The 16,696-nt window shown below is 41.3% G+C and overlaps 1 protein-coding gene across 2 annotated transcripts in view; it reads left to right on the top strand.

Annotated features, from left to right (window-relative positions):
- The window catches only part of LOC109408139 (myb-like protein Q), a 195,238-nt gene that overhangs the window by 86,719 nt on the left and 91,823 nt on the right, over window positions 1–16,696 (top strand). For both annotated transcript variants that reach the window (XM_062850897.1, XM_029854131.2), the window contains one exon: window positions 6,682–6,848. In XM_062850897.1, coding sequence (XP_062706881.1) covers window positions 6,682–6,848 — 167 coding nt within the window. The remainder of the gene's footprint in view (window positions 1–6,681; window positions 6,849–16,696) is intronic.

Raw genomic sequence — 16,696 nt, 5'->3', positions numbered from 1 at the left:
TTTTCCAAATTTTCTCTGAATTTTAAGAAAACATGATATAAGAAGTGTTTCACGATTTTTCCTTCGACATTTTAAAGTGAAAGCCGTTTATAATTAAAAAAAACCTTTTTAAAATCTTTGGTGCTCCGCGACATTTTTGGAAATTTCAATGGGCGCCGAGATTGCAAAAAGTTTGGGAACCTCTGATATATTGCATTAGAATTAAATCATAATTTTTGTATACTAACTCAACAAATATTAAAAGTAACGTCACGTCAGGGGTTGACACAAGTTCCTGAATCACCTCCTGTTAATAATAAATACTTTTCTTTCATTTTTGCATTTTGAACAATTCGAATGATTTGTCATTTTCTGTGTCGAGATGTGTAATATTTTAATCACAATGAAAATATGTGTTTCGATCCAAATACGGATTGCATGAATCACACTGCCATTCTACGCCCAATTTTCCCATGTTATATGGGAATCTCATATAACTTGAGACCAATGTTGCTGAACACTGATGAAACATGCGAAGGGCGATGAATATTGCTTCGCCATGTACATGTGAACTGCGAGTGAACAGGTTTGCCAATGCTTGAGCTTTGTTCGTCATCAACAAAGCGTCGTCGTCGCTCGTTACGACTGGAAAAAAAAACTTCATCGCCCGAAGACATGATTGCTTCGATGCATCATGCGTGCTCTTCGCGAAGATCAGAAAACCATTCGCACGAGCAGCTTCGTGAACGGCACCCGCTGCACGGCATTCTAGCTAACATGGTACCCTGGTACCTGCTAAATAAAAATGGTATTTTTGCCATTTTATCGCCGATTCTAGCAATATCTTGGGCTAATTCGATTCAAAAAATCACCTTCTACTGAGTGGGGGAGCCGGAGCGGTCACCGAGGATTGCGGAAAATCCGGATTTCGGCGTAGAATTTTAATGCCTGATGCCAGGTCTTTCCCAACCAGATTAGCAGCAACGAAACTGTCAGAATGCACTCGCAGCGAAGAGGACGATTGAAGGAGTGAGCACCATGAACGAATGGAAGTCGCATGTAGTCTGCACAAATGATCAACTTACTTCCTCGTTCACTGCTCCCATTGACTTGCTAGAGTGTTCTTCGCGAAGCATAAATGAAAAAACGAATGCTTGTGAATAATGGATCGCGAAGATGCAAAAATGAATGCTCGCGAGGAAGATCCAACGCAACATTGCTTGAGACAATTATGCGTAGAACGGCAGTACGTTACTTGTCAAAGTGACTTTTCGCCCTTATTCACTAACAAAAACTCCTTTCCGTGACCGTCGTGGAGAAGATGAGGTGATCTCGGTCTCTAGTAGCAACGCATGTCACACTAACAGTTATTCCCTTCCTTGTTGACGATAAGGACGTTGCCGGCGCCGTAATAGATTTAATAAAGTTTGGAATTCTCCAAGATGCACATTGAGAACGGTAAGGTACTGGCAAGGTCCGTTTTGTTGGTTCCTTGTGCAATTTCGATCGTTCTGACCAATCACGCAGTACATATATTGCAGCAACTACGAATTGAACGGTCAATGGTCATCTATGCTCATGCTAGTGGAAATCCTCTGAATTGTTGCATGTGCCGTAACGTTTTCTGCATCATCCGTCTAAGGGGGCAGGAAGTGATAATAGGGTATTGGTTCCCTTATTAAGCATGTGGCTCCCTTTTTCATCCTACGAAAAACAAAGGATTGAAGCGTTGTATGTTTTGTTTCTTATTTTTGTATTTTTTGTTAGAAGTGAGCACCCATGAAAACAAAAAGAACGGAATCAATTGGTGCCGTAATCGCTTGTTTTCGAATAAGATGAATATGGGAGCGTGGGATTACTGATGGCACACATACCCTACAATTCGCTCGCGCACATGTAACAGGAATTCCGACTGTATGTAGAAAAGAGAGAAAAAGTAAATAGAAAGATACAAATAGACGGGAAGGGACGAGCCTAGGATTGTTCCCAAGACCTTCTGCACACGAATCTGAAGCGGTAGCCACAAGACCACCAAGCTCTTCAATTGTTGCTAGTAGCAGTTAGAGTTAATTTCAATAAATATGGATCAAACCGCATAAGGTACACCGGGGCAAGTTAAAACGGGTGGGGCAAGATGAAACACGAAGTTTTGAAATAGTTTTCAATACAATTGGGAAATTTTTTCTTCGCAAAAAGATTGTTTGAATCAAAAACAATGTGTCATTGCGATAAAACTGTTTATCATCATTAGAAAACATCATGTTAACCCGCTTGTTTCATCTTGCCCCACCCGTTTCAACTTGCCCCGGTGTACCTTAACGTTATTCAAGTGTTCGTTAAAGTTCTATTTCCACCTTTTAATCACCTCACGTCTAGGAAGGTAATTGTTTCCATAGTGTTCAACATATTTCGGCTCTGTCATTTTTTTAGTATCTGAGAGCGTATCTAGCAGCTCCTACAGTTTTAGCTAGTTTACTTACGCACCCCTCTGAATCTTTTTAGCATTCAGCTATACATCTTAATCAGGCGCCTAACAATAAGATTCGATTCCAAACACGGCCTTCTTAGAGAATAAGTCCACACGATCTCTTCCGTAGAGTCCATATTGTATTCTATGTAAATGAGGCGTTCAGTTGAATGAAGGTCACTAGCATTGTAGGTCAAATTTGGATGCAGCACGCATTCGTCAATGGCACCGACGACGACGATGACGACGACAAGGATGAACCACGAAACAATGCTCTCCTGCCAGACCAGTTCTTCTTTCAAACAAAGCAAAAAGTCACGATTAACGCCGATGGTGTCGTCGTCAGCGTAGAACTCGAGTGACAAACGCGTACAGCTGGAACTTGTCAACGCGCGTGTTTGCTAATAGTTTTCTAATGTAAATTAGTGATATACTATACTGCTGGCTGATGCTGCTGCTGGTAACGCGGGTGCGGAACGGAAAGTTTTGGGAAGCCTTTATCGCACAGCTGGACGACTGGGGATGGAGAGCGGGTGACGAAGCTCTAATACAATTCCACGATGCCGTAGCCGAAGTGTGTCAGTATTGCGGGTTGTGTTTGCTCAAATGCTGGCTAATAAGAATACATAACGGGAAGGGTTGAAGGTTTGCCAGCAAGAGCCAAGTCAATTCGGTGCTGAAAGGTTGGCTCCGATAAGGAGACCAGTGTTGTTTTAACAACACGTTTGAATTTCATAATTGACAGGATGTTCGACAAGTGCGTTTTTTTTTGAATGAATTTGATCTTAATCAACCTCCAGGGATTTGTGTGAGAATACATTCAGAGGTTTCTTCAGGAATTTTTTTTTTGAAATCTTCTCCAGGGCTTCCTGCAGAATTTACGCCGACGATATATTGATGAATTCAGGAATTCGTCTAGGGATTCCTCCAGAAATTCTTACTGGAATTCCTAAATAGGGAAATTCCTCCAAGAATTACATTAGAATACCTATCAGTGATGCCTTCAGGAATTTCACTACGGTCACTACGGTCCTTCAGAAACTTCTTCAGGCATTAGAAATAGGAGATAACCAGTGCTTATAAACTGAGGATGCCTTTTGGCACCAAGCAGCCGTCGAGTTGTTTCCCTGTGCCGGTCCAGTTGATCTTGCGTAACCTAGTTCTAACTCCGACAAAATATAAATTTAACGCAGCATAGGAACTGCTAGGCAATAGACATGCATAGGTCCTCAATAGCCACTGCATTTTTTTTTTTTCAAAAATTTCTCGAGGTTTTTTTGCCAGGGGTTTCCAGGTGTTTCTTCGGGTATTCTTCCTGGAATTTTTCAGGAAAATCCATCTGCAGTTTGTTAAAATTCAGGGATCCGTTTATAATTTTCTTCGGATTTTTTTTTTGTTAATTCTTTCTGAAATTTTTCTTTCAGGAATTTATCCATGGAAATGTACCAGTAAAGGGTTCACTTCACATTTTTTTTTGAGAAAATCTCGCATGGCTTTTTTATGATGAATTCGACTTAATAATAAATTCTTCAGAAGTGTCTCCAGATTGTCCTTCAGAGACTTATTTAAAGATGTCCACAAGGATTAATTTGAAATAACTTCCACATATTTTTCGATAATTCTTTCATGGACTCTAGCTGAAATCCATTATAGGATTCATTTGGAAAATCTTTCACGAGTTCCTGAAAAAAAAATCTCCCTAGGATTCCTTCAGGGAACTCTTTGAAAAGTCCTCGTAGATTTACTTCTAAAAATCATCCAGGAACTCGTAAAGATATTCAGACAGAAATTCTTTTACAAAATATTCTAGAAATTCTTTAAGACCTTTGAGTGTCCTTCAGAAATTTCTCAAAGAACTCCTTAAGAATGTATTGTTCCAGAAAGTCCCAGGAATTCACCTTCAGTTTATAAAAAAATGAGAGTTTTCTTCTGAAAATTTTTACAGCATTCATCTGGTAAACCTTCCATGAACTTTCTCAAAAATACTCCTTGAATTTTTTTTGAGAAAATGATTCATGGATACATTAATAATCAGAAACTTTCTAGGGAATTTTCTCCAAACATTGCTTTAGAAATTCTTCAAGAGGTTATTAACGAAATTTCCAAGATTTCTTCACATTCCTTTAGATATTCCTTTAAGACATTTCTCTTCTAGAAATTGGTCCAATGATTTCTTAAGAAAGTTTTGGAAAATCATCCGGGGATTTCTTCAGATCTTTTTTCTACAGATTCTTTCAAAGATTTTTGTAAGGATTCTTGCAGAAGGACTGGAAGACATTCTTGCAGAGATTCCTGCAGAAATTCATGCAGAGATTTCATCAAAAATTCCGGCGGGTATTCCTCTATGTATTTTCTTAGAAATTCCTCCAAGCGTACCTCTCGGAATTTCTCTATGGGTTCCTCCAGGAATTCATTAAAAAATTGTTCAGGATTTTTTTCATGAGTATTTCAAGTTGTATTCCGCCAGCTGTTTCCAGGTGTTTCTACAAGTATTCCTCTTAGTAATTCTTCAGAAAATCATTCTATGGATTCTTAAAGTATTCCTGTTTTGTTCAGCTTTTCTTTCAGGAATTCATTTAATTTTATTTAGTTTTTTTTTTGTGAATTCCTTCGGAAATTTCTTCAGCAATACTTTCGGAAATATCTTTAGAGACTTCTTCAATATTCCAAGAACTATTTACTACAGAAATTTCAGCAGGCATTTGTTCATAAGTTGTTGCATGGATTCTTTCAGAAGTTGTTCAGGTAGTTATTTCAGGATTATCTCAAGCGGTTCCTTCAATGATTCCATTAGAAATTTATCCATATGAATGTTCCAGTGAATAGGCGCTGAAATCGGGGAACTTTGACTAACTAGCTCTGATTTCACCTTGACACATCTTGTCAGTAATCTGCCAAATTTGCATTGAAATGGCCTTTTCATGGAATTTGCTACACATTTTGGAATTCGATCAGCTTTGTACGTGCCAAGATAATATAAGACATCTACCGAAAATTTTAAGAATATATTTCAATTCTCGGTGTGGAAGTCATAAGAAATTTTGAAAGAAGTTTGTTAGAAAGCTTTGAGAAAAAGTCTGGCTAATGGCCAGTTTGCATGCATTCGCCAAAAATATTTATAAAAAATGTAGTCAGAAAGGGAAGTATGAGATTCTAGTAAATATACAAGTTTTTTTATGCCATGAGGTATGCTATGGCGCTATGTATTATGAGTGCTCCACAAAACAATTTATTGATACGAAGTGTTCCGCGTATCAAAAGCTGAAAACCCCTGCATTAAAAGTCATCATAATAAACACTTCAAGTTTCAAACTGATTGGATACTAAAACTTTTATGATTAAAAATGTACATAAAATCGAGGATCCACTAAATCGAGGTATATCTGTACTTACCGGTACTCCTTAATGTAGTCATCGTATCAAGTCGAGCATTTCGGACCATCATTGAATAATTTTCTCATTCAATAATTTTACTTAACTTTCCCTCGCTCGCACAATGATGATGTCCCCCGTTCGTCCGCCCGTGCGTCCATAACTCACCTTGCAGCGCACACAATTCGAACGCATTCGTTCCCTTAGTAAAATTGAGTATTGTCCGAGGAGCTTCTATCATCATCCTAGGCTAGCCCCAGTCGACAGGGCGGCAATAAAAATTTTAAATTGTAAATTACCACCCGATTAGATTGGAATCGCCGCTTCGCTCCGGGGTGCTCGCGCACGCGTGTCTGCTTTAATATTCATAACGCACAGACCTGCTGCGCTCTGATCTGCATATAAGGCCTGGCCTGGCCTGGCTGCTGGTGGTGGTGGTGCGGTGGGGTAGTCAGCTCAGCGCAACAAATCGTCCGGTACTCCACACTCGTCGACAGTTGTGTTCCACAATAGAAAAAAAAAGAAAAGAAAAAAACAGAAGACCCACTTCGTAGCGAATCTAATAGCGACCGTCTGTCTTGAGGAGGGTTGCCCTCGACGTCGCGGTCATGCACGCGTTACTAATCACTGATTTCTGGACGGCCATTTTCTAATTATTTAAATTCAATAATAGCAATTGGGATCTGCTCTGCGTCGTGCGGACTGCTCGCCAATTGATCCGGCCCTGGGGGCTGAACAGTATCGAATCCCCGAGCAAGAATTTGATCCAAATACACCCCTAATAAAGATATGCCATGCCAAACAAAGCCGAAGATTTCCGCTAATCTGTGTTATTTCTCCAATCTCCATTGCTATCATTGCAGACATCAACGATCGGATCATCGCCATGGGCTACCCGGCCGAGCACATGGAATCGATCTACCGCAACAAGATCGAGGACGTGCATAAAATGCTGGAGAAGAACCACGCCGGTTGCTACAAGATCTACAATCTCTGCTCGGAGCGGACCTACAATCACAAACGCTTTCCGGTAAGTGACATATGGTAGAAAAGCGGTGACAAAAGTATAGAACAGAATGTCTACTATCTGAAAAAAAAAACTAAAATTATCAGAATATTTCATCCTGCGTCATAAAAAGGTTCTAAAAGCCGTGCTAAAGCCAAAATGCTTTAAATTTGGTTTTGTGATAGTTCTGGACTACAGACGTTGTGGTGTTGTTCATAAAACAGATAAAAAATCCTAATTTTCCACCATGGAACCATCACCCGGTTCAATCAGAAACGCCAGCTGTGCGCTGGAGCGGGCTACTGTCAAAACCAGCTGACAGGGCAATCGATACTTCACTTTCGTTTCAACTTGAGCACCGCCGTTTTCCGCCTCTTCCACACAACGGACGGAAGGAGCATTGCCATGATTGTGTGTCTATTGCACAGCTCATGCGCACTGCTGGTGTGCCGTTTTTCCCAAGTTGTTGTTTCCAAGCGCTGCACAAAAGGTAGAACTGCCACGGCGGCGGGCGGTGCTTGCCAGCATAATATTAGCCTTGTTTGCTGAATTTGATTTCCTCTCGTACCTCCACCAGCATAAACGGGGTTACATCTTCAAAACGTTTGTCGGATGGATGATGATGGTACGGAGCGGTGATGGTGGTTGATTACACCGGCACCAGTCGGAATATGTATAATAACGAACCGGGTTGCGCTTGGAAACAGCGAGTTTTCCTTGAGGGCTGGAGTTTCGGTTGGTAAAGGATTCAGACAGATGTGTCAGAAATATGCCGGTTTGATAAACCCTCCCACGCTCGGTGCTAGTCGTGAACACAGTGCAGTGGTTGGAACTGTAATAAATACCGTACCTATCAATGTAATGCTCGGGAAAATTACTGCCAATTCTTAGCATTTGCTTTCCATCACAGTTTTTGAGCTTTTTCAGCTCAACGCACGAATCGCGTAGACGCGATTTTTTTAATTAAAATTAAATTTTGCTCATGTATTTATCTTACCGGTCAGACTAAGGACTAAACGACCTCTGCTGTGCGTATGAGTCGTCTTCATTCTGCTCTGTCCATGGCTGTGTGTCTTCAGTTTCGTGCTCTGCGAAGGGTCCGCAGATCGTCCTCCACGTGATCGACCCGCCTAGCTCGCTGCGCACCACGTCTTCTTGTAACGGTCGGATGACTCTCGAGAACCATTTTAGTCGGGTTGCTATCCGACATCCTGATGACGTGACCCGCCCACCGTAGCTTCCCGATTTTCGCGGTATGGACGATGGTTGGTTCTCTCAGCAGCTGATGCAGCTCGTGGTTCATTCGCCTTCTCCAAGTCCCGTCTTCCATCTGCACTCCGCCGTAGATAATACGCAGCACCTTCCGTTAGAAAACTCCAAGGGCGCGTTGATCCTCTACACGTAGAGTCCATGCTTCGTTCCATAGAGGACTACCGGTCTTATCAGCGTTTTGTAGATAGTCAAATTTGTGTGATGGCGAATTTTATTCGATTCACAGAGTCCTGTGGAGTCCAAAGTAAGCTCGATTTCCTGCCACAATGCGTCTCTGAAATTCTCTGCTGGTGTCGTTGTCGGCGGCCACCAGTGAGCCCAAATACACGAATTCTTCAACCGCCTCGATTTCATCATCGTCGATAGAAATTCGGGTGATATTCCCTGGAGCCCTTTGTAATCATGTACTTTGTCTTCCACACATTAATGACTAATCCGACTCGCCTGGTTTCTTTCTTCAGTCGAATGTACGTTTTCGCCATCTTCTCAAATTTGCGAGCTATAATATCAATATCATCACCGAAACCAAGCAGCTCAACGGGCTTCGTGAAAATCGTTCCACTCGTGTCTATCCCCGCTCTCCTTATTACACTCTCTAAAGCAATGTTGAACAGCAAGCACGAAAGACCATCACCTTGCCGTAACCCTCTGCAAGATTCGAAGGGACTCGAGAGTGTCCCTGAGAACTTCGCACATCACTCGATCCATCGTCGCATTATTCCTTTGCTGTACTAACATACTTTTTGACACATCATTTTTACCTTCAATTTCCTTCAACTTAGTTGAACCTTAGGGGCTGTCCATTAATTACGTAAGAGAATTTTAGCGATTTTCCCCCCTTGTAAGACTTTTTGTATGAGAACCCAAAAAAATTTGTATGGCGCGTAAGATTTCTCAAACCCCCCTCCCCCCATAAACCCTTACGTAATTAATGGACAGCCCCTTAACCGATTTTAATTCTTTTGGCACGGTTGGATCGGGGTTTTCTCTAGTTTTAATGGTTTAAATATGGATTGGATTGGCCAAATGATTCCGAGGATATTCCGGATTCCGTTGGGGTAATAGATTATCTTGGACCAGAGAACTCTAGAACTTGTCATCAGCTTGATGATTTTCGCATTATTTCTAGGCTATTTATCCTACAAAAACTCGGTAAAATGTTTCGACAGTATCCGGAAGCATTCATGAACTCTCTAGGAACCGCCTGGCCACGTTACAGATTCCACGCTTCCAGGGAAGTGGCCACTCACCGACATGAAACGAACCCTTTCATGGGACCTATCAAAGTTCTTAAATTTTCAGCGCCAGCTCGTTAGTGACCATTACAAAGTTAACCTTTCTTTGTGGAATCATCTAGCCATGCTCCGGATTAGAAGCCATGCCGCCAGGGAAATGGACACTCACCGACCTGATCCAAACCATAGCGTGCAACCTATCAAATTTCATGAATTTTCAGTGCCAGCTCGTTGGTGACCATTACAAGGAAGACCTTTCTTTGTGGAACCATTTGGCCATGTTCCGAAATAGCAGAGTATCTGTACGCACAAATCTCAATACGAGATTGAGACAAGTTGGCTGTGAGCACATGAAAATTCCTTGAGCATGAGACTCGTAATGTTGGTGCACATCACATTAGCATTGCGAGTCTCAATGAGACGTCTCAATGAGCCAAGCTCCAGGAACAGGGCCAACTTTATACACTCTCGAATCCTTCACTAGGATTACATTTATAGATAATGTTCAACTGAGATTGAGTAGACGTTTTCCGAGAATGGAGGGGGTTTGTGTCATAAGTATGTTGGGGGAGATGGAATGCACCCGGAGGTTGATAACGACGAGAAAAGTGATAACAGGAACAATCCTGGAACGGACTTCTTTCTAAGTGATGTGAGCATGTCTGTCTAACATCCATAATCTTTTAGAAGACTGCGTAAAAGTGCTGTTGATACCCGTTAGGTCAATTCATGTGCTTCCGATTGATGATTTTTTGGGCGTGTTTTGTTTGACCAACGGAGAGCAATGAAGGGTCGTTTGAGTTGGAGGGAAATTGTTCCCCAACTTTCATCAATCCGAAGATTATCAATCGGCGGAAACGGAAGTTTCTACTAAGGTTACTTCTATTTCCACCTTACAAAATGCATCATCGGTTTGTAAAGTAGAGTCTGGAGCGACTAGAAACGAGAATAGTATTTATGCGTCTTCTGAGACTAATGAAGTAATCACAACTCCCAGCGGTGTCGAAAAATAGGGGTCAAGGCAAGTTGAATGTGTAGTGCGCCAGAGTTGTGTATCTTTCATAGCTTCTGAGGAAGGTGATATTCGCCAATACCAATCGTGAGGACAGCAACTGATTGACGCCACCCAACGATCTGCGAAATAGTGAGGGCTGAGGAGGGGTACAGAACCGCTTCGATTTTCCCCCAAGCAACGTCAAAATCCGAACTTCTTGCTTATACCCACCGCCGCCATTACCGCTCGTGGATATGAATCGAATCCCCGGATATTTATCTGCCTTAATTCTAGGGTAGGGTCAGGTTCATAAGAACTAATCTGGGTCACTAAAATAAATCCGGTTCAACTCGTTATAATCGACGAACATCTCAATGAGACGAGTCTCACGAGACGTCTCATTGAGGTACGCACACAAAATTTTTGATGAGCATGCTATGATCTCAAATCTCACACATTTTCTTGAGACGCATTTCAAACCAGCGCATGGCACACTGTCTCATTCATGTATACATGAGCTTTCAGACACTCTGCGAAATAGAGGCCATGCCCCCAGGGAAGTGGCCACTCACCGACATGAAACAAACCCTAGTTGCGAACTAACAAAATTTTCAGCGCCAGCTTGTCGGTGGCAATTACAAGTTCAACCTTTCTTTGTGAAACCACTTGGCCTTGTTCCCGAAGTTCTTTCCGGAATTTTGTTGGATGTTCCTTCAGAAATTCCACTGAGGTTCCTTCCAGAAATCCTTCGAAAGTTTTTTCAAAAATTTCACTGGAGGCTTCTCCAGTAATTCCTTCGGATGCTGCTCCAGGAATTTCTCTGAAAGCTCTTTTGGTAATTCTTCTGGGAGTTCCTTCAACAATTACTAAAGAATTTCCAGAGGAATTTCTGGAAAAACATTCAAAGGAATCTCTCCAGAGAAATTCCTGAGGTACTTCCAGAGGAATTCCTGAGGTACTTCCAGAGGAATTCCTTAGGTACTTCCAGAGGAATTCTTGAAGAAATTGCAGTGAAATTCCTGAAGGAATTTCCAGAGGAATTCTTGAAAGAACTTCTTGAGGGATTCTCGAAGAAATTTTATGATCAATTGAAGGGGTTTTAAGAGGAATTTCTGAAGGAACATCCTGAGAAACTTTCAGAAATATGAAGAAAATCCCAAGAGAATTCCCGAAGGTACTGCCAGAAGAGTTTCTGAAGAATTTCTCAGAGAATTTCCGAAGAAAACTCCAGAAGAATACCTGAAAAAAATCATGGGAAAATTCAGTAAAAATATTCCTGACAATTGCAGAGGAATTCCCGAATGAAATTCCAGAAGTATCCCCGAAGGACATTCCAGAGGAATTCCCGAAGAAAACTCCAGAAGAATTCCCGAAGGAAATTCCAGAGGAATTCCCGAAGGAAATTAAAGAGGAATTCCCGAAGGAAATTCCAGAGGAATTCCCGAAGGAAATTCCAGAGGAATTCCCGAAGGAAATTCCAGACGAATTCCCGAAGGAAATTCCAGACGAATTCCCGAAGGAAATTCCAGACGAATTCCCGAAGGAATTTCAGAGGAATTCCCGAAAGAAATTCCAGAGGAATTCCCGAAGGAAATTCCACAGGAATTCCCGAAGGAAATTGAACAGGAATTCCCGATGGAAATTGCACAGGAATTCCCGTAGAAAATTCCACAGGAATTCCCGAAGCAAATTCCACAGGAATTCCCGAAGCAAATTCCACAGGAATTCCCGAAGGAAATTCCACAGGAATTCCCGAAGGAAATTCCACAGGAATTCCCGAAGGAAATTCCACAGGAATTCCCGAAGGAAATTCCACAGGAATTTCCGAATGAAATTCCACAGGAATTCCCGAAGGAAATTCCGCAGGAATTCCCGAAGGAAATTCCGCAGGAATTCCCGAAGGAAATTCCGCATGAATTCCCGAAGGAAATTCCGCAGGAATTCCCGAAGGAAATTCCGCAGGAATTCCCGAAGGAAATTCCGCAGGAATTCCCGAAGGAAATTCCGCAGGAATTCCCGAAGGAAATTCCGCAGGAATTCCCGAAGGAAATTCCGCAGGAATTCCCGAAGGAAATTCCGCAGGAATTCCCGAAGGAAATTCCGCAGGAATTCCCGAAGGAAATTCCGCAGGAATTCCCGAAGGAAATTCCGCAGGAATTCCCGAAGGAAATTCCGCAGGAATTCCCGAAGGAAATTCCGCAGGAATTCCCGAAGGAAATTCCGCAGGAATTCCCGAAGGAAATTCCGCAGGAATTCCCGAAGGAAATTCCGCAGGAATTCCCGAAGGAAATTCCGCAGGAATTCCCGAAGGAAATTCCGCAGGAATTTCCGAAGGAAATTCCGCAGGAATTCCCGAAGGAAATTCCGCAGGAATTCCCGAAGGAAATTCCGCAGGAATTCCCGAAGGAAATTCCGCAGGAATTCCCGAAGGAAATTCCGCAGGAATTCCCGAAGGAAATTCCGCAGGAATTCCCGAAGGAAATTCCGCAGCAATTCCCGAAGGAAATTCCGCAGGAATTCCCGAAGGAAATTCCGCAGGAATTCCCGAAGAAAATTCCGCAGAAATTCCCGAAGGAAATTCCGCAGGAATTCCTGAAGGAAATTCCGCAGAAATTCCCGAAGGGAATTCCACAGGAATTCCCGAAGGAAATTCCACAGGAATTCCCGAAGGAAATTCCACAGGAATTCCCGAAGGAAATTCCACAGGAATTCCCGAAGGAAATTCCACAGGAATTCCCGAAGGAAATTCCACAGGAATTTCCGAAGGAAATTCCACAGGAATTCCCGAAGGAAATTCCACAGGAATTCCCGAAGGAAATTCCACAGGAATTCCCGAAGGAAATTCCACAGGAATTCCCGAAGGAAATTCCACAGGAATTCCCGAAGGAAATTCCACAGGAATTCCCGAAGGAAATTCCACAGGAATTCCCGAAGGAAATTCTACAGGAATTCCCGAAGGAAATTCCACAGGAATTCCCGAAGGAAATTCCACAGGAATTCCCGAAGGAAATTCCACAGGAATTCCCGAAGGAAATTCCACAGGAATTCCAGAAGGCATTTCCAGAGGAATTCCCGAAGGAAATTCCAGAGGAATTCCCGAAGGAAATTCCAGAGGAATTCCCGAAGGAAATTCCAGAGGAATTCCCGAAGGAAATTCCAGAGGAATTCCCGAAGGAAATTCCAGAGGAATTCCCGAAGGAAATTCCAGAGGAATTCCCGAAGGAAATTCCCGACCAATTGCCGAAGGAAATTCCAGACAAATTGCCGAAGGAAATTCCAGACCAATTCCCGAAGGAAATTCCAGATCAATTCCCGAAGGAAATTCCAGACCAATTTCCGAAGAAAATTCCTCTGCAATTTTCCTCAGAAATTCTTATGGAATATCCTTCGCGAAGCTTCATAAAAAATCGTTCTTTCTTGTAATTAGTGAACACAAGTGTAGAGTAACTGAATGAATGTAGATGAATTGAACGAAGAGAAAAAGTAAATCTTTATTATAAAAAAATGCTTAACAGTTGCTTCTTCCTCATTCACATTCTAATTCCTCTAGCTTATTGGCATCTAAGCCGAAAGAGAGGGATGTATTTGTGGAAAAGAAGTGTTCATGGTGTGGTTTCGGAGTTAGTTTGGCCTTCAATTCCGCAAAATCGGTACTTGTTTTATGGTTTAGTTGGTTAAAGCGCCGGGTTAGCGAATACGGAGTCATGGGTTGAAATCCCACCAGAACACGATTTATTTTTCCACAAATTTCACCTCTCAATTTGTCAATTAGCAACATTCTGTGTCTTCTAATTACAAGTTTTTCCAGCACCCTTGCATTAAGTACAACTCTCCCCATCGATCATAACGAACAAAAACTACTTTTTTTTATTTTTTTAGTTACTGAATCGATCAAAATTAAAAGTTTGTCCTGGGGCTTTAAAGGTTAATGTGTTTATTGGCAACACTTTTTGGGGATATATTTGCAAAATTCTTGGAGTTAATTTATGGTGAAATTTCCTCGGGTAGTATTTGGCATTTCAGACTTTTCGGGGGTCAAAAACAACTAAATGTTTTCTTCTTCCAACGTTTCGATCTCTATTGGATTTTTCTCAGGGAATCAGATAAAATTAAAAAAATATAATTTCTGGTAGTCGAAACGGACCCGAAAAAATCAATAAAACAACACATGACGGTTGAAAGTTTTAAAAATATAACCATTTTACGAAAAATCATCAATTTTATTCGATTCCCCGACGATAATCCAATAAAAATCGAAGCATTACCACAAGAGAACATTTTGGATCTGGAACTATTTGGGCAGGTTAACCTATTTTGGGCATTTGTTGCTTTAATTCAGTCCATTTTTAACCGATTGACTTGATTTTCGGGACACGGTAACATATTTACAGTATATATTCATGAACAAAAAGCTAAAGTCAATTGGATAAAAATGGAGTTATAGCAGCAAATGCACAAAATAGGTCCTCCTGCCCAAACGGTCCCAGACCCTACTCAACTAACACGAAGTCTTATATGATGTTGAATAGGATGCTAAAATGGAGGCCATATACGTACATGTTTCCATTCAACCGCATGTAAAGTGCACGCATATCGTCTCCACTAGCATCCTAGCATCCTATTCAACATCATATGCGATCGTGTGTTGTTGTTTTTGATCTCCGGAAAGATTGAATTGTCACCCGAAAGTCTTCAGAACAGTCATCGTCAATATGGTGAAATTCTCGGCAAAAAATCTGAAGATCTCAAAAATGTCAAGGAATAACATCTTTTATAATTTGCAATATTTGAGCTAAACGTTACAACAATCTCCTGACGCATGCTTGCTAATATTCTAGCGGAATAAATCAAAAGGTATTCTACCCACAGGGTACAAAAAGTCGGAACAAGTTCTGTGTTTAATTTCTAACAACTTTCTATGAAAAATTCAGATTGAATTTTTGGGATAGATTTATTCCTGAATATCTTATTAACCTTTCGTTACTCGCCCGGTTGGCCACCACCGCCAGCACCATGCAAATGCTGAATACAAAAAGCTGAGATTTTTTCAACGTGTTTTTTTTTGTAAACTTCATGCTCTAATTTTTTGAAGAATATTACGAAAACATAAAAAATCTTTAAAAAAATAAGCTCAACACGGTGTTGTGTGTGCAGAGTTTTTCTGTATTTCTGGAGAAATTCTTGAAAGAATAATTTTGCACATTTGAGAAAAATGTACTGGCGAAAATCCATCACAACTTTTTTTTTTCAAAATCTTCAAGACGACTTCTGGCAAAACTTTCCATAATTGTTCAAGACAAGTATTGAGTACCATTTGGGAAGGAATAATTTTCCGCTGCAAAATTTAACCAAAAATAAAGAGTGATACGGTCAAAATTTGGTCACACAATTTGTTTCATAACTTGAGACTGCGTACACCAAAAACAGCTGATTTTTGGACCAGTAATGGTACATTATATTGTAACCGTTCGCCGAATTTACTCGAGAGTCTAAAAACTCGGTGGCTTTTGCGCCACTCTCGCGTACGAGAGACCACCGGTTCATTATAGGTTTGCCCGACCATTTCGACGGCTCTTACCTCAAGGGCTTTCTCGAACGGCCATGGCTCGACTGAACACTCTAACGCACTAAAAACTTAACACAAAAACGCTTAAACTGAAATAATAACGGAAATTTACACAAAAGGGAACTAGAAACTGAATAAATAACATGCAATCAATTAAGAGTCGCGGAAGTGAATTTATTTAAATGAATTAAACAAATAAAAAGAAACAATGGAACCAAGAACAACAAACAATCGAATTCGTTTAAAAGTATATTATTTTCACAAAAAGCTCGTCAAGTGTGTGTGTGTGTATGATCATGGCCATGAACTCAAAACGTACCTGCGCAGGTTTTTTCGTTGTCGATGCTTTGTGGCCAATCGTCGACGTTGCTCTCCTTTATGTTCGCCGGATTATAGGTGCGGAGGGGTGTCGGCGGTCCGGTACTCTGCCCGATCGTGCCTAAACTGCACGCAGGTAGGCCGGAAGTATTCCCCTTGACTCCGTTTAACTGCCAGGAACTGGCGGGCGAGGACGAGCATCAGTGGCTTAAAGCCGAAATAAAAAGCGTCTTTGGACGCTGAGGTCCAAAGAGGGAACACAAATTAAAACAATATACACTAAACGAATTCACTTTTATAATTACCTTCGAAACAACAAATAAGCGCTCAGGGAACAGAGTGTCTGCCCCTGGCGACAAAATCCACAATTTTAAACTTTAAACGAAAAACAAGGAACATTAGAAACAAATTCACTTCAAAAACACCAATTTACCAAACTACAACTCTAAGAAACACTACACACCTTTAAAAAATGACAAACTGGGAG

This window comes from Aedes albopictus, chromosome 2, assembly GCF_035046485.1.
Source record: "Aedes albopictus strain Foshan chromosome 2, AalbF5, whole genome shotgun sequence".
NCBI lineage: Eukaryota > Metazoa > Arthropoda > Insecta > Diptera > Culicidae > Aedes > Aedes albopictus.
This window is presented reverse-complemented; position numbering and strand designations above follow the sequence as displayed.